The sequence below is a fragment of the Sorex araneus genome, chromosome 2, assembly GCF_027595985.1.
Source record: "Sorex araneus isolate mSorAra2 chromosome 2, mSorAra2.pri, whole genome shotgun sequence".
Lineage (NCBI taxonomy): Eukaryota > Metazoa > Chordata > Mammalia > Eulipotyphla > Soricidae > Sorex > Sorex araneus.
Window position 1 is genome coordinate 238,460,015 of NC_073303.1, and position 23,675 is coordinate 238,483,689.

At 48.9% G+C, this 23,675-nt stretch overlaps 1 protein-coding gene across 1 annotated transcript in view; it reads left to right on the top strand.

Annotated features, from left to right (window-relative positions):
- LOC101540425 (zinc finger protein 878-like) overlaps positions 1–21,959 on the top strand; it is a 34,761-nt gene extending 12,802 nt beyond the window's left edge. The window contains exons 7-9 of the mRNA XM_012935187.2: positions 18,977–19,103; positions 19,850–20,024; positions 21,149–21,959. Coding sequence (XP_012790641.2) covers positions 18,977–19,103; positions 19,850–20,024; positions 21,149–21,959 — 1,113 coding nt within the window. The remainder of the gene's footprint in view (positions 1–18,976; positions 19,104–19,849; positions 20,025–21,148) is intronic.
- Positions 21,960–23,675: the final 1,716 nt, after the last annotated feature.

Sequence of the window (23,675 nt, forward strand, 5' to 3'; positions counted from 1 at the left end):
ACCCCCGGGATCACATCTCGGCAGCGGCAGGAGGGAGGAAGTTCCTGTTTTATTTTTTTATTTTTTTTTATCACCATTTGAAGACTTTTTTTTTTTAATTTTTTATTGTGGAAAGTTACAAAGTTACAAAGTTTTCAGGTTTAAATCTCAGTTATACAATGCTCGAATACCCATCCCTTCACCAGTGGAAGTTCCTGTTTTAAATGCTTTTAGAAATCACCAAAGCACTTCCCAAGGAAAATGAATCAGACAGTCCCACCAGCAGTGAATGAGCTTCCTTTTTTAAATTTGCTTTTGGGGTTATATACAGCAGTATTCAGGGCTTTCTCCTGGTTCTGTGCTCAGGGGGATTTTATGGAGTGCCGGGGATCAAACCAGTGCCAGTCACATGCAAAGCAAGAGCCTGCCCTGCCTTACTGTCACTTCACCCTAGTTTATGTTCTGATTTTGAGTTGTTTTCTTTTTGTTTTTTTTTAAAGGAAGATCAGCTTGATGCTCAGCGGCATTATTATTATTATTATTATTATTATTATTATTGCTTTTTGGGTCACACCCGGCTATGCACAGGGGTTATTTCTGGCTCATGCACTCAGGAATTACCCCTGGTGGTGCTTGGGGGGTGCCATATGGGATGCTGGGAATCGAATCTGGGTCGACTGCGTGCAAGGCGAATGCCCTACTCGCTGTGCTATCGCTCCAGCCCCAAGTTTTCTTTCTTTGGACCCGCAGAGGGAACCCTGTTCTACAGTTGACATTGTATAATCTCCCTGACTTATTTTCAAACTTAAACCTCCCAAATAGTAGGCACAATTGTGCCCTTTAAATATCTAGCGTATTCGTTTGATACAGTACCAATAAGTAGTTTATGTATTTTGACTAATTTGGTTTGTTTAACTCACTTATTTTGAGGTAAATGAAGAGCCAGGATTTGGAAACACCCAAATATCCAATAACAGTTGATGATTAAAGAAGTTATGGGGTCACAGCAATAGTACATTTGGTAGCGCTTTTGCCTTACATAAGACTCACCTGAGTTCAGTTCCCAGCACCCTCTATAGTCCCCTGAGCCCCACAGGAGTGATCCCTGAGCTCAGAGCCAGGAGTAAGCTCTAACATCACAGCTTGTGGCCCAATACAAAAAAAAATTTATCCAAATTGTTTTTATTAAAAAAAACAGATACTGATATGAACGATATATATTATAGGAGATTAGGGTTCTTGCTTGCATGCAGCCTACCCAAGTTCAGTCGCCAGCATCTCATATGGTTCCCTGAGCCTGACAGAAATAATCCCTTAGTACAGAGCCAGGAGTTAGCCTGAACACTACCATATGTGTCCCATTTCCCCCCCCCCCCAAAAAAAAAACATGCTTTTTACATCACTGGAAATATTTTGGGCAGCTGAAGCTCCAGTAGAGCGGGTAGGGCGTTTGCCTTGCATGTGGCCAACCTGGATTCAATTCCCAGGATACTATATATTCCCTGGGGATCGTCAGGAATAATTCCTGAGTATAAAGTCAGGGGTAACGACTGCATCGTATGAGGTGACCGAAAAAGAAAAAAAAAAGAAGAATTTGGTATTTGCAAATAATGAGTTAACAAATTATCACTTTGAACTTGTGAGTATGAAACTCATAGCTGTGTAAAACTGTTGACAAGGCAGGAACTGTGGTACTGCAGTTCATCTCATAGAAACAGTTATTCTCTTGTAGAAGAGCAGAGTTTGAGTTTCTGGGGATACCAGGACTCTGTCCATCATAAATCAGTGCTTTGAAGACCCACAGGTGTCCTCTACATTTGGGAAAATAGGGGGAGGGATGGACACTAGTGAAGGGATTGTCATTGGAACATTGGATGCTTGAAACTCAATCATGAATAACTTGGTAACTTTAAAATTCAGGTTATTTCAACATTTTTTTCTTTTGGGGTCATACCTGGCGATGTAGACGGATTACTCCTAGCTCTGCAGTCAAGACCTACTCCTGGAAGTGCTCAGGGGACCATATGGGATGCTTGATATTGAATCCGAGTCTGCCGATGCAATACAAACGCCATACCCACTGTGCTATTGCTCCAGCTCAGTGATTAAGTTTTTAAAAATTTCGGGTTTTTTTCTATTGAGCCACATCTGGAGATGCTCAGGGGTAGGTTCCATAAGGATCTGCACTCAGAAATTACTCGTGGCAGTGCTCAGAGAACACTATGAATCTTGGGGATCAAACTCTAGTGGGAGCACGCAAGGCAGGTGCCCTACCCACTTCTCTATCACTCCAACCCTCCCCAAAATAATTTTAAAACAAGGGGAGGAATGGTGTTAGTAATTGAAAACTCTGGTAAGTGAGAAAAAGTGCAGAAGAGGATAGAGGAAGGATTTCTATACATAGACCCACTTCATTTCTTATCCACTGGGACTTAAGGTTATTAAGAAAAAAAAATGATCCTCCCTTTCTCAGTAGGCTAATTTCTCCCATGTAATCTCATCCTTTGAGACTGGAGTAACCAGTGGGAAATGAGTGTAATGAGAAGATGTAAATATTACTGGGAGATGTAAATATTTCTCTGCCTCAGTCGGTTAATATGCCCCACACTGGGTGAACAGTCTTTGGCTTCCTAAGTCTGACTCATAAACAGACCTGCAGTTCGCTCCTTCTTTTCTCCTCCAGGACCTTGTCTGAGATCAGGCCTTGATTCTCCATCAGTCTGTATTCTCTGCAAGTTACCCTTTGCTCCCAGTTATTTTTAAAATTGAGGGCTGGAGTAATAGCGAGTTGGGGGAGAGGGGGTGCTTGCCCTGAATACAGCGAATGTAGGTTCAATGAGTGGAATCCCGTACAGTCCCTTGGTCCTAGAGTGATTCCTGAGAACCCCCCCTCTCACACAGAGAATTCTGAGAAGTGTTTTAGGTTCCAACTTGACCCCATTCCCAAACTAGAACATCATGTGAGAAACCTGTGATTATTCACATTTCCATTCGCACTTGGAGACCAGGAGCTGGAGGGATTTTCTTGCCAATGGGCTGGACTTCTAGATTTTCCCAGACACTACTGATTAAGTGAGCAGGGACTCAGATTTTATTTTGTTTTTTTTTGGGCAACACCTGCACCTGCATTCCTGGATCACTCCTAGTGTGGTTCTTGTGGGTAGGGTGACAGGGCTCGAACCCAGGTCAGCTGTGGGCAAGGAGTTAGGGTCTGGAGTTGATAATTTCCCCCTCTGCGAATGGCACAAAAAGTTCAGCAAGTAATGTAACACACAAGCAGAGTTTAAGTCAGCTAGTGGGGGTCAAGCTTCTAGGCACGCAGGACAAAGTAAGACCCTGAACAAGGAAAAAGCCACAAATATTATACTCAGTGCTTACATCATAGCCTGCACTTACGAAATTTTCACAAAAACAGAAGAAAAAAATACAAATTTCATAGTTCAGAAGACAACATACTTTCATATAGTTGAAACAAGCAGTTACAGATAGGTGATCTAGACATGTTTTCAGAACATTCTGGCAGCTACCCACCCTGCTTGTGTCTGGGTGGCTTCTATAGACAGTCAAGAGAAGTTATGAAAGTATTTGCCAAGGCCGACTTCTCAGTCCAGTTGTCCTTCTCCCCTTGAAGATGGCTGAGGGGGGCACGGGGGAGGGGAAGCAGGGTTTTAAGAAAACCAAAAAGGTTTAAGTAAAACAAAACGTGAGACAGGAACCAGGCATGATGGAGTTGCTCCTGCCCTGGTCCGTGTCCAACAAAGGGAAAGGGCCCCCGGCTGTGGTGTGGGTCTCAGCAGCATCTAGGAGAGCCTCTTTGGGTGTTTTCCTGGACCTTATGCTTCATGCCTTAAGCATTACTCCTTAAGCGTTTTCCTATCTGATATCTGAAAGGACCTGGAAGGATGTGAGTCTGTGAAAGTGAAAAGGTGGGGCGCCAGGTAACTAAGATGCATCTGATTGGCCCTTTCCATCTCACCGCCCTCAGCGTCATCCAATCAGCGGCAGAGAATAGGCGGTGGGGGCGGGGAGATAACCGTGGCTGAAGAGGCCCCAGCCCTGAACCTGCTCTGGGCTCCCTGAACTCTGCCAAGCCTTGCCACTGGAACTGCGGGGCCACCAGCTCCTAAGGAGGAGCGATAAGGCAGACAGATTCCTGATCCGGAAACACTGTTGGGAGCGCGAAGACAGCCTAGATTTTAGACCAGGCGGCAAGGAAGAAGTAATGGGGAACAGGTGAGAGTGGAGTCAGGGAGTAGAAAAGGGGGAGGGGAGGAATGACGCATTAGACCAGGAGGCCAGGAAGAAGTAATAGGGACCAGGTGAGGGTGGAGTCCGGGAGTGGGAATAGTCGAAGGGGAGGGATTAGTGACGTCATAACCGAGGCATCTGGACCCAAGAACTGAACTGATTAATGAAGTTTCTTTTCATTTTCTTTTTTGGCTCACAGCCAGAGATGCTTAGGCAGTACTCAGAAATTACACGATGAGGTGCTTGGGGGACCATCTGGGATGCTGGGGATTGAACCTGGGTTAGCCCCACGCAAGGCAAACAACCTACTCACTGTGCTATTGCTCTGGGCCCTTAATGAGCTTTCCTATTGTTTGGGAGGGAGGTCACACCCAGCAATGCTCAGAGCTTCTCCCTGACTCTGGAGTCCGGGATCACTTCTGGCAGGGTTATGGGGACCTAGTGTTGTGAAGGGGATCAAACTTGCCCCATTTGTCTGCACGACAATTCCCTTAATTTGAAGTTACCTAAGAGTGAACAACTTTTTTGGTTTGTTTCCTTTTGTTTGGGCCACACCTGGGAAGGCTCAGTGGTTACTCCTGGCTCTGTACTCAGGAATTACTCCTGGTGGTGCTCAGGTGACCTATAGGATGTGGGAATCAAACCGGTGGCCCCGCCCTCCTCATACTACTATTGCTCTGGCCTCTTGAATTCTTTTTTCTTGTAGGGTCACACCCGGCGATGCACAGGGGTTACTCCTGGTGCTGCACTCAGGAAATACTACTGGCGGTGCAGGGGGACCATATGGGATGCTGGGAATTGAACCCGGGTTGGCCGCGTGAAAGGAGTTTGCCAGGAGTTGGGAATGAGGTGTTTTTCTTTGAAATTCCCTTCCTGGCCTTTTGTTTCTTTGGGAGCTTCTCTGGGTCTGTTGCTATAAGTAGGTGAGGGTCTTATCAAGCCTTTGTTCCTGTTTCTCTGCAAGGTGGCCTTTGCAGCTTAAGAGCTATTCCTTCCGGGGCTGGAGTGATAGCACAGCGGGTAGGGCGTTTGCCTTGCATACGGCCAACCCGGGTTCGGTTCCCAGCATCCCATATGATCCCCGGAGCACCGCCAGGAGTAATTCCTGAGTGCAGAGCCAGTAATAACCTCTGTGCATCACCAGGTGTGACCCAAAAAGAAAAAAAAAACACCAAAAAGAAAAAGAGCTATTCCTTCCCAAGAAATTTACTGTCATCACCTGTGAAAGAGCCTTCCCTCTCTGCCTGCCCGCCTACATCAGAATGACTTCTGACTCTGAGCTCAAGGATCTCGCTGGGGTTCCTGGGGGACCTAATGGCATGTTGGGGATCGAACCTGGGTTGGAGCATGCAATGCCAGCGCCCTTCCCACTCTCTCCTGCCACATGAGCAAGTCTTCCTAGAGGCCTTGGTTAGGCCACTTTATGCTGCATTGACAGACAGCAGGATCTCTCCTGGCCATTAATCAATCCTGCGGGTCGCCCAGAACTATCTGTCTGAGCATCGAGTCTCTCAGGTCTGAGGAATTGCCCAGAAGCTTCATTTTTTTTTTTAACTTCTCATTTATTTATTTATTTATTTGCTTTGCTTTGTATGTCATACCCGGCGATGCACATGGGTTACTAGTGGCTTTGCAATCAGAAATTACTCCTGGCGGGGCTGGAGCAATAGCACAGTGGGTAGGGCATTTGCCTTGCACGCGGCCGACCCAGGATCGATTCCCAGAATCCCACATGGTCCCCTGAGCACCGCCAGGAGTGATTCCTGAGTGCAAAGCCAGCCAGGAGTAACCCCTGTGCATCGCCAGGTGTGACCCAAAAAGCAAAAAAAAAAAAAAAATTTCTCCTGGCGGTGCTCTGGGGCACCATATGGGATACTGGGAATTGAACCTGGGTCAGCCACGTGCAAGGTGAACACCCTACCCACTGTAATATCTCTCCAACGCCCAGAAGCATCTCTAAGTCATCACTTTATAACAGGAACCTTGTCTAGGTCTTGGTAATGTGAAGTGGGTTTCCCCACATGATGCAGTTCGGTCACTCACCAATTCTTGAGGGTGAATGGGGAAGGCTAGTCAGCAGGCCACTGTCAGTTTCCACATTCTTCGAACAAATGTTCCCTTTATCACTCCCCGCTTTTGCTTTTGGGGTCACACCCAGACATAATCAGGACTTACTCCTCGCATTGCATTCAAGGATCACTCCTAGCAGTGCTCAGGGAGCTTTAAGAGATGCCAGAGATCAAATATACGTCCACCACGTGCAAGGCAAGTGTTGTCCCTGCTGTGCTTTTGCTCCAGCCCCGTCCCTTTGTCACTCTATTCGAAAAACCCCTCAGAGTTTCCGTACGTGTCTGGGCCAGGTGCTGTCATGGTTCGTGGTTCCCAGCACTTGCCACTGAGCCCTGTGTTTTGCACACATCCTGGTGTTCCTGTGGGTACCCTGATTGTTTAAAATAGATTAAAGTAAAACCCAGGATCCTAAAGTTGCCCCTCTGAGTCCCGCTCTCCGCCGGGATGCATAGGAGCCCTGGCTGATTGGCATCTGTGTGTGTTTCAGGAATCAGTATACTTGAAGACGTGGCTGTGAATTTCACCTAGGCTGAGTGGTCTTTGCTGAATCCTGCCCAGAGGTGCCTGTACAGAGACATGATGCTGGAGGCCTGCAGACACCTTGCCTTCATGGGTGAGGCTCAGGCATGACTCTTTCCCACAGCTCAGGGCACAGTGTCTACTGCCCGCATTCCCGATGGGGCCCTGGAATAGGGCTGTGGGGAAGAACGGGCCTTAGACTTGCCCTGAGCCTAGCCATGCCGCTGATGGATTAAACAATCTTAGTGTAGGAGTAAAGGATGCCCGATAGGGGGAGGGAGGGAAGGAAAGAAAGAAAGAAAGAAAGAAAGAAAGAAAGAAAGAAAGAAAGAAAGAAAGAAAGAAAGAAAGAAAGAGAGTGGGAGAGAGAGAGAGAGAGTGCTCTCAGAGCCACAGGCTCCCTTCCTCCATCAGGTTTGCAAAAGTTCCTGCTGGTGCCCCATTCCCTGAGTGTGCCCAGATCAGGAACCCCAGGGCAGCATCTCCCAGCATCCCTTGGGACTGACCGTGAGGCAGTGGGCGTGGCCTTCACTGCAGTGGGCATGGTCTTCGCTGCAGTGGGTATGGCTTCCTCAGAAGGGGGGAGAGGGGAGAGGGGGTGGCTATCGCTCACTGAGCTGCAGCAGTTATTTAGGTCCCACTTCCATACTACCACAACAACATGAAGAAACAGCGAAAATCCCCACCAGAAGAAGATGAAGAAAAAAGTCCAGAAGCCTCAACCATGGTTACCCACAAATATGCTCTCTCTGATAAAGAATTCAGAGATAATATGTTGAAGACATTCAATGAACTCAAAGAAAAGGTGGAACAGACATCCAGTAAATTAAAGGAGGGCATGAAAGAAATAGTGGAACAGACAGCCGAAAAAATACAGGAAGAAACGAACAGAAATAAGAAAGCTACAAACAAAAGTGTCATGAAAAAGGACTCAGTAGATGAAATAAAGAACTCAGTGTATGCCCTCAACAGTAGAATGACTACGGCCAAAAACAGAACTAGTAAATTTGAAGATGAGCTGCAGAAAGCTTACAGGCAATAACAAACGATGGGGAAAGACCTCAAAAGAGCTCTAGGGTGAATCAGAGACCTAGGGGATAATTCCAAGAAGAACAACATTAGAATCATCAGAGTACCAGAAGGATAGGGAGGCAACCCCAATGAAAAAGCCACAGTTGAATAAATCAATGCTGAGAAGTTCCCAGAGCTGGAGAATGCAGGCATCCAGACCCAAGGAGCCCGAAGGGTGCCAGCTAAAAGGAACCCTAAAACAAAAAGACTCCAAGACATATTATACTCAGAATGATGGATGTCACGAATAGAGAAACAATATTGCAAGCAGCAAGGTCAAAGAAGGAAATCATGTACAAAGGAACACCCCTTAGATTTACTGCAGACTTATCAAAGGAAACCTTCCAAGCCCAAAGACAATGGTGGGATATAGTGAAAAAACACAATGAAATGAACTCCTCACCAAGAAAACTTTCTCTGGCTAAACTCTAAATCAAACTCGCAGGATACACTATTTCATGGACAAACAACAACTCAGGAACTTCATAGACTCAAAACCAGTCCTATATGAAGGACTAAAGGGCTACTGTAAGACAAGAAAAATCTCCTACAAGTATAACAAAACTCTACAGAAAGATGGCACAAAACCCCATGACAATAATCTCTGTAAAAGTCAATGGTCTAAATGCACCAATGAAGAGACACAGAGTGGCAAAATGGATTTAAAACTCAACCCATGGGGCTGGAGTGATAGCATAGCGGGTAGGGTGTTTGCCTTGCATGCGGCCGACCTGGGTTCAAATCCCAGCATCCCATATGGTCCCCTGAGTACCACCAGGAGTAATTCCTGAGTGCAGAACCAGGAGTAACCCCTGTGCTTCGCCAGGTGTGACCCAAAAAGCAAAAGCAAAAAAAAAAAAAAAAACTCAACCCAACATTCTGCTGCCTACAAGAAACATTTCAACAGTCAGAGCAAACACAGACTCAAAATGAAAGAATGGAAAACAGGGGCTGGAGCGATAGTACAGCGGATAGGGCGATTGCCTTGCATGTGGCCGACTCGGGTTCAATTCCAAGCATCCCATATGGTCCCCTGAGCACAAAAAGGGGTAATTCCTTAGTGCAGAGCCAGGAGTAACCCCTGTGCATTGCCGGGTGTGACCCAAAAAGCAAAAAAAAAAAAAAAAAAAAGAATGGAAAACAATCCTGCAAGCAAACAACTCCCTCAAAAAAGATAGGATACTAGTATCCGACAACATAGCCTTCAGGTTGAAGATTATTAGAAGGGATAGTATATATGGCAGGAAGAAATCACATCCTAAATATGTACACGCCCAATGAAAGACCAGATAAATACTTAATAGTATTTTCAGGAGGACATCGGGAGCAACAGAATAGTAGTTGGAGACCTCAACACCTCATCGTCACCTCTGGATAGATCAACAAGAATAAAACTCAGCAGGAAAAACTGGCTTTGAAGAAAGAACTGGAAGAGGGAGGGCTAATATATGTATACAGGGCTCTATATGCCCCCCCCACACACACATAAAAAAAAACTACACATTGTTTTCCAGTCACATGTGACAATTTCCAAATTAGACCATGTTCTGGGCCACAAAGCATACCTCAATAGAAGCAGGAAGATAGAAATTGTATCAACTATCTTTTCAGACCACAATGCACTGAAGATAGCGGTTAATCACACACAGAGAACCAACTCAAACACCTGTAAATTTACAACTCAATGTTGAACAATGAGTGGATCAGAAACGGAACCAAAGAAGAAATCAAAACGTACCTCAAAACAAATGAGAATGAAGAAACAAGCTACCAGAACCTGTGGGACGCAGCTAAAGCCATATTAAGGGGAAAATTTATATCTCTGCAAGCATTTCTCAGGAAGGAAGAAAGGACCCATGTAAATAACTTGACTTCACAGCTCAAGATCTTAGAAAAGGACCAACAAAAGGAGCACAAAGCAGGCAGAAGGAAAGAAATAATAAAACTTAGAGCAGAAATTAATGATATAAAATCCCCAAAAAAATCCCAAAGATCAATGAAATCAAGAGCTGGTTCTTTGAGAAAATAAACAAGATCGATAAACTCCTAGCAAGACTCACAAAGAAAGAGAGAGAGAGAACCCTAATAAATCAAATCAGAAATGAAAAGGGGGACATGACAACAGAAACCAAAGAAATTCAAAAGATCATCAAAGACTACTTCGAAAGTCTGTACACCACAAAACAGGGCCCAAAAACAGGGGTTGGGGAAAACCAACCCAAAACAGAAAAATAAGAACATAATATACCTCATGACCAATGGTAGTGATTGATTGATACTCATTTATTGTTCTGTTTGAGCATAGCCATGACTCCTTGTCCTGTGCTCAGGGATCACTCCTTGTGGGGCTCCAGGGACCTGATGGGGTGCAGGAGACGGGTCCGGGCAGCCTCATGTTCGGTCCCTGCCCTCCTGTTGTCCTGTAGCCAGGACACTCGATCTGGTCTTGCTTTTCTGCTCAGTGTGTCTTGCTTTGGCAGATGCCTCTTGGTGGACAGTCTTGGTGATGGTCACAGAGCTCCGTGGGAGCCAGAGGAACCCCGAGGCAGATTTGAACCTTCCCTGTGCCCCCAAGCTCTGTTGCCGCCTCTCTGCTGAATGTTCTTTCCCCCAGAACCCCCAACACCTTCTTACAGCTCTCCTCCAGGTGAACAGGCTAAGGGGGGCGTCTGCAGCATGGCCACCCAGAGGACCCCTCTCCCAACCTGGGTTCCCTCAGGCGATGCCCTCGGTAGGGCCCTGGCACCTGGAGCTTAACATCCCACAAATGCAAAGTGTGTGGGGAGACCTTCAGTGTCACCAACCTGCTGACGTGTCATATCAGGGAGCACCACGAGGAGATGCTGTACGTGTGAGAGCTCTTCAGGAAGGGCTTCTGCTTCCACACGTACCTGTAGGCTCAAGCAGAGACCGTTGCTGACCTTGAGAAGCCCTTTAAATGCCCCGAGCGCCCCCTGAGGTTCAGGTACCCATGTAAACTGTGTGCCCATGCTCAGGTGCACTCAGGGGTCAGGCCATTCACCTTCGAGCAATGTGGGAAAAGCTTCAAGTCTCTCTGGAAGCTGCATCAGCACAGCCGGACCCACAATGGGGAGAGGCCATACAACTGCTCAGAGTGCGGGAAGGCGTTCCTGGATAGGGGAGCAAGAACCAAGCACTTGCGTGTATTTCACGTGCCCACAGTGCGTGAAAGGTTTCCACTGCCTGGACATCCTTCAGGGTCACCTGGTGACTCACACGACCCAGAGTCCGTTCCATGTCAAGAGTGCCGCAAGGCCAACTGCTGCCGCTCCTACTTCTGTGGCCACGTAAAGACATTCCAGGGAGCTCAGCCCATCACCTGCGGGGAATCTGGCAGTATCTTCAACCACCCCCAGCACTTTCGCCAGCACATCAGGGGACTTCATGTGCCTCTGTGGGCTGGGGTTTGACCAGGCTGCAGCCCTGCACAGACATGTCCTACGGACTCTCATAGGGAAAAGCGCTGATCCCATCTCCCGCACTATGCCAAGAGTGTCACTCTGTCTCCAATCAACCTGTGGGAACGAAACCTCGGGGGTACAGAAACATGTGGGTTGCAACTGCATGTCTCAATTTCTCTCACCCACACCCCCCAAAACTCAGTGTAAAGCCATTTCTTTTTTAAATCATGTTAGGACTAAAACTGATGATTCTCAGGAATGACTCGATGTTCTGATCCCAGCAATCAATCCAGGTGGCTTTCAAGAGACCCTGTGGGAAGCCAGGATCAATTCTGGGTCAGCTACATGCAAGGTCACCAACCTCCCTGCTATGCTATGGTTGCCCACCCCCAGATACTGTAAGCTTGGTGCTGTGAAGTCATTTGTGCACTGTGGCACCTCATCCTAGGAGGGAGCCTTGTTGGGAATTATAATCAAGTGACATATTTCTTATGTTTATTTTGTGGACACACCCAGCATTGCTCCAGGCAGCTTCCTGGATCTGCATCTGGGAACAATACTGAGGGCCTCAGAGCACCCTGTGATATGTCCCAGGTCTCACCAGGGTTAACTGCTGAATGGCCAGCGCCCTCCTCTTTATTATGGCTCCAGCTCTGACGTTCTATTTTATTTTAGCCACTGTGATTTCCACGACTGTTCCAGGTAGGGTTTACAAGCATCAAACATTTCAGAGATTTTCTTGGAATTTTTTTTTTTTACATCGTTGGTGGGCTGGAGAGATGTCGCAGCAGGTACGGCGTTTGTCTTGCACAAGGCCGACCCAGGTTCGATTCCTCCACCACTCTTGGAGAGCCTGGCAAGCTAACGAGAGTATCTCGCCCGCACAGCAGAGCCTGGCAAGCTACCCATGGCATATTCAATATGCCAGAAACAGTAAGAACGAGTCTCATGATGGAGACGTTACTGGTGCCCGCTTGATCAAATCGATGAGCTATAGGATGACAGTGATACAGTGATACATTGTTGGTACTCAGGGCTTACTCCTGTCCTGCACTCAGGGATCACTCCGACGGTGCTTGGGGACCCTATGGGATGCAGTGTTTCAAACCCGTGTTGACTGCATGCAAGCTGGGCTCCCTGCCTACTGTCTTAGTGGTCTGGTGACATTAATGGAGGCAAAGCCGGCACTGACCACAGTGACAATGCCAGTGGAACAGCGGATCCCACGAACGGTCTTGAGAGGACAGGTTGAACTCTGGGCGGGACCCAGACTCGGAGAAATGCTGGTAGAGGAGGCAGGGAGAGGGGTGGTGGGGTTTGGTGTTGATCAACACACTGAGTGGGGTCCCTTCACAGGTCTGGGCCTGGGAGAAGCTCATTTTTCTTCATGCAGAATCTTTGTTACATCAGAGTGTCATGTTAGTTGGGTCACTATGGCAAACATTAGTGGCTGATCAATTGGACAGTAATCCTCTGAGTAGCTTAGACCTGTCTCAACGTTTAGAGCCATTACTGACGCTACAATAAATGTAGAACAAGTGTCCATTCATAATGAATGTCAGTGTTGTCATTTCCCAGTGGAAGCATCTTGGTTTATTCTCCCACCCCTGGCTATGGGAGAAGAGAATCTCCCTCCCTCCAGAGCTAGAGAGGCCCCTTCAATTGTGCTGTGTGTGTTGAGGGCTTCGAAGTTTCCGTGTGTGAGAAAGGGAGTGGGTCGCTGTGCCATAGGGACAACATGCTGTCTTGGCAAGCATGGTTGGAGAGACACTGCAGCAGGGAGGGGGCTGGTCTGCCACGCGGCCACTTCAGGTTCCATCCATGGCATCTCATACGTCCCTCTTGGAGCAAACGGATGTGACCCCAAAACCAAAAGGCAGAGTTCCCAGCCTCTGTTCTCTGTCACTGTCATCCCGTTGCTCATCGATTTGTTGGAATGGGCACCAGTAACGTCTCTCATTGAGAGACTTTTTGTTACTGTCTTTGGCATATCCAATACGCCATGGGTAGCTTGCCAGGTTCTGCCGTGCAGGCTAGATACTCTCGGTAGCTTGCCGGGCTCTCCGAGAGGGGCGGAGGAATCGAACATGGGTTGACCACGTGAAAGGCTGTGCTATCGCTCCAGCCCTGTTCTCTGAGCTTCTCCAAAGAACTTGCTGCCTCTCCACCCCATTCCATGTAGCCCTCGGAACTGCAATTAATCTCTTTCAGTTTTTCCTGGATGTTGGCTAACTCGGGTGAGTTGCAGTGAAATGATGGCCACGTTGAGTTACACAAAGGTTTGTAGTGTGGGAGGCCCTGGGAAAACGTGAGCCCAGATCCACCTATTAGGGTGGGTTGGACTGTCCACAGTCATTGAGTGCTGTGGTTTCTTATTTTTGTGGGAGGTAGAGGTTCCACACCCACTGTTTTCAGGGCAGATTCCTGGTTCTGTGCTCAGGGATCACACTTGGTGGGATCTGGGACCCTATAGGATGATGGGGATTAAATTGGATTAATCAGCCACATGCAGGGCAGGTTCCCTAACCACTATTCTATTGTCCCTGCTCTCTGGGGTATCTGAAAACACTTTGAGGGTTTTTTTCAGAGGTGGGGGTGGGGGAACCACACCTGGAAATGCTCAGGGATCACTGCTGACAGTGGTCAGGCACTCCGCAATGGCCGCCTGCAAGGCCAGTGCTTCTCCCGCTGGCCTTTCCCTCCTCCCCCCACTTTTCCCGATTCCTTTTGTGCCTAGTGAGAGGCGACCCTGGGTCTGTTAAATGGCCCCGTCTCACATCTTCATTCCAGTGCTGCTGTTTCTGGTGCTTGTCAGGTCCAGACTCTGCTGGAGAGAGTTGCTGAAGGTCAGACCTTCCAGTGCTTTCTCATCTGCAGCCGTTTTGTAAAAGCCACAAACACTCTTCGTTGGATAAATTTTTTGTTTTGTTTTAGGTTACACCCAGCAGAGCTCAGACATTATTCCTGGCTTTGCTCAGGGAACATTAGGGGGTGCTAGGGATTGAAAAAGAGTCAGTTTCATGCAAGGCAAGTACCCTATTAGTTGTACTTCTCTAGGACACCAGTGAAGAATTCCTGATTACCAAGTTGGTTTATGGTGAAGCGCAGTGTGCTACTGTATTCTCTGCAAGCACCCTCTGCTCCCAGTTTTTTTTTAATTCAGGGGAGAACAATAGTGCCTGGTGGTGGTATAGTGGGGTGCTTGCCCTGCACGCAGTGGTCCTGGGTTTAATGTGTGCAATCCCTTGTAGTCTCTTGGTCCCCTTCAAGAGTGAGTCCTGAGAGCAGAGCTAGGAGTAAGCCCTGAACACTGCCCAGTGTGACCCTCTCTACCCCAGAGAACGTGCGAGGAAGTTGTGATTCTTCACGTTCTGATTCACACCTGGACACCAGGAGCTGGACGGATTTTCTCCCTAATGGGCTGATCATATAGATTCTCCCAGGCACCATGATTAAGTGATTTTATTTTTTGGGGGGGCTACACCTGGTTCTGCGCACAGGGATCGGATCACTCCTGGCTTGGATCTTGTGGGGAGAGTGCCGGGGGTCAAACCCAGATCAGCTGTAGGCAGGAAAATGCCAGCTTGACATGCTGTGGGATCTCATCAGCCTCTAAGGGGAGCCTGTTTGGATGTTTTCCTAGGTTTTCTGCTGACTTGGAAGAATGCGAGGCAATGGGAGCTGAAAGGTGGAAGCCGGGTCATCTAAGATGTATCTGATTGGGCCTTTTCATCTCACCCGCCTTCACCGTCATCCAATCACAGGTAGAGAATGGGCGGTGGGGGCGGGGACGTAACCGCTGGTGGAAGGAGGCACCAGCCCTAAACCTGCTCTTGGCTCCCTGAGCTCTGCCCAGCATGGCTGCTGGACCCGCGGGGCCGTCAGCTCCTGGGCAGAGGCGCTAAGCCAGACAGATTCCAGAAACGGAAGCGCTGCAGGGAGCACGAAGACGGCCTAGGAATTAGACCAGGCAGCCGGGAAGAAGTAATCGGGACCAGGTGAGGGTGGAAGCTGTGGAGTGGGGGGAGAAGGGGAAGAGATGCGTGACGTTAACCGTGATGTTGCAACAATGTTGCAGTAAGGTTTAACTTGACAGTTCGAGGCATTTAAAACATACTCGCTAAAGAAATATACATTTTTTTAGGAGGATCACATAACTGTCTCCGGAGGTTTTCTGTTGTGGCCCGCTGGAGAGCAGCCTGTTCAGCTCCTTTTATTAACTAGGTTGATGTTTTAACCAATGATATTCAGCCACATAGGCAGAATATGCAAATTAACTTAGTCAGCGGAAACATTATCAAAGTCAGTTACATGCCCGGAAGTATAGTCAGTTAAAGTAACGGTAAGAGAAAAACGATGTTTACAGCCTAGCTAGGCCTGAGATTATTGGATGTTGTACACCAACACCCCGAGGCATCTGGACCCGACAACTGAACTGTTTATTGAACTTTCTTATTTTTATTGTCTTGGGATGACAGCAGGCAATGCTCAGAGTTTGTGCCTGGCTGTGTAGTCCGGGATCACTCCTGGCAGGGCCTTGGGGACCCACTAGGGTGCTGTGATCGAACACAGGACATTTGTCAGCATACAATCACCGCTAACCCGTTTAGGGGCCCCCAAAACTGAACAACTTTTGTTTTGCTTTTAGCCAAATCGTTAATGCTCAGGGGTTACTCCTGGCTCTGCACTCAGGTATAACTCCTGGTGGCCACGCCCTTCACACTGTACTAGTGCTCAGGCCTCATGAACTTTGAGGCATCTGAATTTTGTCTGCAGGTCAGTTCTGAAGAACCCACCCACTCTCTGGAGTGAATCTGCCGTGGTACTAACATACTTGTTATTTTTCTTGCAGCGAGTCTGGAAGCTTCTCCAAGCAGTTTCTTTATAACAACAAAGGCACTGTGCCCTAAATTCTGCTCAGAACGATGGTGAGTTTGGGCTCATTTCTTATTATTATAATAATTGTGTCTTTTTGGACTCACGTGGCAGTGCTCAGGGCTGATCCCAGGCTCTGTGATCAGGGATCATTCCTGGTGGTGATGGGGGTCCATGTGCGATGCTGAAAATGGAACTTGGTTGTTCACATGCAGGGCAAGTGCCTCCCCACTGTCTTATCTGCCCTACCCCTCTTTTCCAAGCTTCTGTACGGTGGTTAGTGGCTTAGATTTCCATGCCAGTCAGCCTATGGGTGGGTTTCACCTCTGTGGTGACCCCCCACATCAACCCTTCTGGTTTCTGATGCCAAGGTCTTATGGCAGCTAGATGAGGAAAAGGGAGGCAGAGAGGACAAGCTTGAGGAGAACAGGTGGAGTCTGTGTTCAAGGTTAAGTCCAGATGTTTTTATTTTATATTATTTTTATTTTTTAATTTTTGGCTTTTTGGGTCACACTTGATGATGCACAGGGGTTACTCCTGGCTCTGCACTCAGGAATTAACTCCTAGCGGTGCTCAGGGGACCATATGGGATGCTAGGGATCGAACCCAGGTCAGTTGCGTGCTAGGCAAATATACTACCTGCTGTGCTATCACTCCAGCCCAAGTCCAGATGTTTTACCAGGAAATTAATCCTGCCCTGCCTTTGGGGGTTCTGGTGGGATTTTTCATGAATCAGACAGGAAGGATGAATCATTGGCACTTTGTGGTTTATTTATATTTGTTTTGGGGGCCACATCCAGCAGTTTTGAGGGCTTGAAATCCGTGGGCTGCACAGGTGGCTCATGTGAACAGGGAGGAGAAAGACCGTCACTTTCTCCCCATCCACCTCTGCCACCCTGGACCCAGGGTTATGGGGTTCTTGTCTCCTCTTGCAGAATGGTATTTCAGGAGTAGACGGGCAGTGAAATTACACAGTTTTTATTTGTGGTCTTGAAAGGGAGGAGGGAGAGAATGTGGGAGAGAGTGGAAGGTAACGCGCTCAAAAGAGAATCCAAGGGTGGAGAGAGCCCCGACACACAACCCAGCATTAGTGAGAAAAGCGTGAAAGGCCACATCTTAAGGGGGGAGATGTGGGTGACACGTGTGCTTGGGCACTGCATGTGCTCAGCCCTGTGTGCACAGGCAGCAGCACAGGCATTTGCAGGCACCTTTGTTGAAGGTGGCCATTGTAGGGGTTCTTCCACCTGCCCCCAGTGGGGCTTCTACCTAGGTAAAAGTCTGTTGCTATGGAGGTTGCCAAGGGGGTTGGGAGAGGTGATGGTCTTTTTTGAAATTCCTTTCCTGGCCTTTTGTTTCTTTGGGAGCTTCTCAGGTCTGTTGCTATAGATAGATGGGGGTCTTTAAGGCCTTACTTCTGTTTTTCTGCAAGGTTGGCCTTTGCAACTTCACAGCTATAAATTACTCCCCAGGAAATTTACTGTCATCACCTGGGGTGCAAATTTCCTGCCTGTCCAGGACATTAGAAAGATTCCTTATTGAGGGCCAGCCAGAGTAGGGCATTTGCCTTGCATGAGGAGACCTGGATTTGATCCCTGGCATCCCATATGATTCCCCCAGCACTGCCAGGAGTCATTCCTGAGTGCAGAGCCAGGAGTAACCCCTGAACATCACTGGGTGTGACCCAAAAAGAAAAAAAAAAAAGAGAATGGCTCTGAGATCAGGGATCACGCCTAGATGTCCAGGGGGAGTCTATGGGAAGTTGGGGATCGAAGGGGAGCATGAAATGCCAGCACCCTTGTCACTGTGCCATTGATCCTATCCCATAAGCAAATATTCCTGGAGGCCTTCCTTAAGCCGCTTGATGCTGCATTGACAGACAGCAGGATCTCTCCCGGCCCTGATGGAATCTTGGTATCCCCTGGAGCAGGGAGTCTGCTGGTATCTGAGAAGTGGCCCAGATACTACTTCATCTTTATTTATTTATTTATTTATTTATTTATTTGGATTTTTGGGTCACACCCGGTGATGCACAGAAGTTACTCCTGTTTTGCACTCAGGAATTACTGCTGGTGGTGCTCGGGGGAGCATATGGGAGGGAGAATATGGGATACTTGGAATCGAACCCGGGTCGCTGCATACAAAGCAAAAACCCTACCCACTGTACTATCTCTCCAGCCCCCAGAAGCTTCTCTTAGGCATCAGCATATCAAAGGAATCTTGGTCTTGGTCTTCCGGAATGTGATGTGGGTTTCCCCACTTGGTCCAGTGAGGACACCCACCAATTCTTGGGGGTAAAGGGGAAAGGCTGGTCTCCAGGCTGCTGACGGTTTTCACATTCTTCGAACAAAGATTTCCATTGTCACTCCCTACTTTCTTTGGGGGGGTGGTCACACAGAGATGCTCAGGGCTTACTCATGACTGTGTTCTGGGATCACTCCGAGAAATGCTCAGGGACCTTAAGGGATGCCAGAGATCAAATCCAAGTTGGCCACATGCAAGGCAAGTGCTGTCCCTGGTGTGCTTTTGCTCCAGCTGAGTCCCTTTATCTCTCTTTTTGAAAGACCCCTCAGAGTTGTCCATAAGTGTCTATGACAGGTTCTGTTGTGCTTCGTGGCTCCCAGCCCTTGCCACTGGCAATGCATTCTGCACACATCCTAGGGTTTCCCGTGGGGACCCTGAGGGTTTAAAGTAGATTAAAGTAAAACCCAGGACCCTAAAGTCACCCTCTGAATCTCCCTGCTCCTCAGGGATGCAGAGGGGCCCTGGCTGATTGGCATCTGTGTGTGTTTCAGGAGTCGGTATCCTTTGAGGAAGTGGCCGTGAACTTCACGCGGGCCGAGTGGGCTTTGCTGGATCCTGCCCAGAGGCGCCTATACAGAGACGTGATGCTGGAGGTCTGCAGGCACCTGGCCTTTGTGGGTGAGGCTGAGGCGCGAAGCCTCCCCACAGTTCAGGGCACGGAGCCCACTGCCTGCTTTCCCAATGGGGCCACGAAATGGGGCTGCGGGGAAGGAAGGGCCTGTCTCTGGGCACCTTGGCCCAGGCCCAGGCAAACAGGTTCACGAATTAACTGCCTTTTCTCTGATTCGGGGCCACACAGGGATGGAGCAGAGTGTCAGGGCCACTGCTAGCGTCTCTGGGTCTTACTGTGATCCTAACGGTGGTGGTTGGTTCCCCCAGTGTTTCGGGACCCCAGGCTGCATCCAGCAGTGCTGGGTGAAGGAGGAGGTGCCCAGGATTATATTCTGGGCTGTGAGCATGCCAGGCATTGTGCTACCTTGGAGGTTCTTCATGGGGACATGGGGCCCACACCTGGATGTTTGTGGGGCCAACCCCTGACTCTGTGCTCAGAGCATGCCATGGGGTGTGGGGATCTGACCCGCCTGGTTCAAGGCAGCTGCTTCCATTCCTGTTGAAGCAAACCAGCGGCATAAGGCCTACTCCGCTTCTTTTTTTTTTTTTTCTGGCAGAAAATCTTTTTTTCTTTGGTTTACACACCTGACAATGCTCAGGGCTGATGCCTGGCATTTCTTGGAGGAGCCTTTTGGGTGCCAGGGAGTGACCCAGGTCAGCTGTGTCCAAGGAATGCGCACTCCCTGCTCTCCTATCGCCCTGCCCTCCCAGAGTCTCCCTGCAGGACTAAATTGTCTTCCTCCTTATTCCAGAGGGTTTCGCTCAAGGAAAATCCCATAGTGTTTTTGGAGGTGTCTTTGAGAATAAGTTGTTCAGTGAAAACAGCACCGTGGGGTTCATAAGCAATGATTTCTGCAATGGTTTTGGAAAGAAGCAGATGTTTCCTAACACTGGTGACCAGCAGCCAATGCAGAACCGACGACAGAAGTGAGTGGAGTGGCCAGGGGAGGGCAGGAGGGTGGTGGTGTAGTAGGGGCTGGGGGTAGGGGTAGACATCTTGGAGTCTCCAATATCTTTCAAACGAAAACCAGTGTGTCAGACTAGTGCAGAACTGAGTAGTGTCGCCTTCACACTCTTCCTACTGGACCTGCTTCATTTACCACACCCATGATGAGCAAGGCTCTGCGCTCAGGAATCTCTCCTGGCTGGCCTATGGGGTCTGTATTGACCCTGTATCAGCCTCATGCACGGGGAGGGTCCTTCAGGCAAGGCTGGCAGACTCTGCTGGCTTCTTAAGTGGTTTCCAATCAGGACCCTTCTCCAGCTCCCCCCATGCCACCCCACCCTTTGTAGTCTTAAAACAGAGGCCTGCATGTAAGGCTTTGATGAAAGATGAATCAAGCATTTATTACAGAGGAATATTCAAACAGCCCTCTAGTCGGGCCTGAGGCTGTAGTACAGTGCTTAGGGTTTAATCTCCAGCACAGTTTTGGGCCTCTGAGTCCTTGCTTCTGAGTGATTCCTGAGTCCACACCCAGGAGTAGACCCTGTGCACTGCAGAGTGTGGCCCCAAGTTGGAGAAAAAAAATTAACTCCAAACCAAAAATCCAATATGGAAAGATCAATCTTGATTAAGGGTGGTGATTGATTGTTGATATTCATTTGTTCTTTTGTGTTTGAGCATTGCCTAGTCCTGACTCCTGGTTCTGTGCTCAGGGATCACTCCTGGGGGGATCGGGAGACCTGATGGGCTGCAGGGGACTGATCCTGGGCAGCCTCATGCACGGTTCCCGCTCTCCCGCTGTCCTGTGGCTGTGGTAGTTGGGCTGGTCCTGCGTTTCTGCTCAGTGTGTGTGGTCTTTGGCAGACACCTCTTGCCGGACAGTCTTGGTGATGGTCACAAAGCTCCCACTGGACCCAGAGGAACCCCGAGGCGGACTCGAAGCCTCCTTGTGCCCCAAAATCCTGTTGCCGATTCTTCTGTGAAATGTTCTTCCCCCAAGCACCTCCCAGCACCTCTCCACGGCTCTCCTCCAGGTGACCTGGCTCAGGGGGGGCGTCTGCTTCCCGGCTGCCCAGGGGACCCCCTCTCCCAACCTGAATGCCCTCAGGCAATACCCTCAGCAGGGCATTGGACTCTGCCTTGGCACCCAGAGTCCAACGCCCCACGAATGCAAAGTGTGTGGGGAGACCTTCAGTGTCGCCAACCTGCTGACACGACACCTCAGGGAGCACCACAAGGAGACGCCATGTGAGCTCAGTGGGAAGGGCTTCCGCTTCCCCATGTACCTGCAGGCTCACACTAAGACGCACACTGACCTCGAGAAGCCCTTTAAGTGCCCTGAATGCCCTCAGAGGTTCAAATACCTTTATAGGCTGCGCAGCCACGCTCTTGTGCACTCAGGGGTCAGGCCTTTTGCCTGCGAGCACTGTGGGAAAAGCTTCAGGACTCGCTGGCAGCTGGGTCAGCACAGCCGGACCCACACCGGGGAGAGGCCATACAACTGCCCCCAGTGCGGGAAGACATTCCGAGGGATCAGCGCAAGGGCCACGCACCTGCGTGCCCACACGGGCGAGCGGCCGTACAGGTGCCCGCAGTGCAGGAAAGGTTTCCGCAGCCCGGACATCCTCCAGTGCCACATGGTGTTGCACACGACCCAGGGTCCCTTCCAGTGTCCTGAGTGCGGCAAGGCCTACCGTGACCGCTCCTACTTCTCTGGCCACCTGCAGACACACGAGGTGCCGCAGTCCCTCACCTGCGGGGAGTGTGGCAGAGACTTCAGCCACCCCCACACCCACCGCCGGCACGTCAGGACGCATCTCAAGGAGCAGCCATTCCTGTGCCACTGTGGACAGCGGTTTGACCGGCTTAACTCCCTCCAAACACACATCCGCCAGACCCACGCCCAAGAGAATCGCTGAACGCATCTCTGACCCCATGCCGGGATCGTCACCTGGTCTTCTGCCAACCTGTGGGGAAAGAAACCTCGGACTTGCAAGAGCATGTGGGGTGCAATACTGTGCCTCAATTTCTTATCCCCCCAAAATTCAGGGTATAGGTATTTCTTTTTATAGCTTGTTGGGGCTACAACAGATGATGCTCAGGAATGACTTGAGGTTCTTCTCCCAGCAATCAGTCCTGGTGGTTCTCAGGAGATCCTGTGGGATGCCGGAATTGAACCTGGGTCAGCCACAAGTAAGGCCAGCGCCCTCCCTGATATGCAATTGTGATAGTCCCCCCACCCCCCGAAACTGAAATCTCGGCTGCTGTCATTTGTGCCTTGTGGAGCCTCATCCTAGGAGAGAGTCTAGTGGGGAATTATATCCGAGTGACATTATGGTTTTTGTGTTTTTGTTTGTTTGGAGCCCACACCAGGCGCTGCTCAGGGTAGCTTCCTGGCTCTGCTCTCAGGGATTAATCCTGTGGGCCTCAGGGGACCCTGTGATATGTCCCAGGTCCCACCCAGGTCAGCTGCTGCATGGCCAGCGTCCTTCTGTATCCTATGCTTCTGGCTCTGAAATTCTATTTTATTTTAGCTGCTGTGTGATTTCCACTACTGTTCCAGGTAGGATTTATAAGCATCAAGTATTTCATAAACTGGAGGCTGGAGCAATAGCACAGCAGGTAGGGCGTTTGCCTTGCACGCGGCCAACCCGGGTTCGATTCCCAGCAGTCTATATGGTCCCCCGAGCACCACCAGAAGTAGTTCCTGAGATGCAGAGCCAGGAGTAACCTTTGAACATCTCTAGGAGTGACCCAAAAAGCAAAAAAAAAAAAAAAGTATTTCATTCTTTCTTTCTTTCTTTCTTTCTTTCTTTCTTTCTTTCTTTCTTTCTTTCTTTCTTTCTTTCTTTCTTTCTTTCTTCCTTCCTTCCTTCCTTCCTTCACAGATCTGGGCTTCAAAGAACCTCGTTTTTCTTTTGTCACAGTCTTTGTTAAGTCAGAGTGTCATAAGAGCTTTGGTCACTGTGATAAACATTGGTAGCTGGTCAATTGGACAATAATCCTCTTAGCAGCTTCGACCTGTGCATCCGATACTGTGTCAAAGTTTAGAGACATTAATGAATACAATAAATGTCTGTTCAGAATGAATGTCAGTGTTCTCATTTTCTGGTGGAAAGCATCTTCATTTATTCTCCTGCCCCTGGATATGGGAGAAGAGAATCTCTCTCCCTCGGGTGCTAGATAGACCCCTTCGTTGCTGATAATAATGTTGAACAATGTTACTTGACCCCCATTTCTCATAGCTCTGGCAATTGTAATTAACCTCTTTCAATTTTTCCTGGAGGTTGGTTAACTCAGGTGAGTGTTGCAGTGAAAATGATGGCCACGTTGAGTTACACATAGATTTGGTCAGGAAAATGTGGGTGACTCCTCCCCAGGTGAATGGTTCCTTGTTTGTAGTCAAGAATAGCATTATCCACTGGTGGAGTAATAGTACAGCGGGGAAAGCACTTGCCTTCCACATGGCTGGAGGCCAGGATGATGAGGAGGTTCCCCAAGACCGTGACCAGGTACATGGACAGGAAAAGCCCGAAGATGAGGGGCTGCAATTCTGGTTCCCTTGATAGTCCCAGACAGAAGAATTGTGAAATTCTGGTATAATTCTCTGTTTCCATGTGTAGGTAACTACCAGG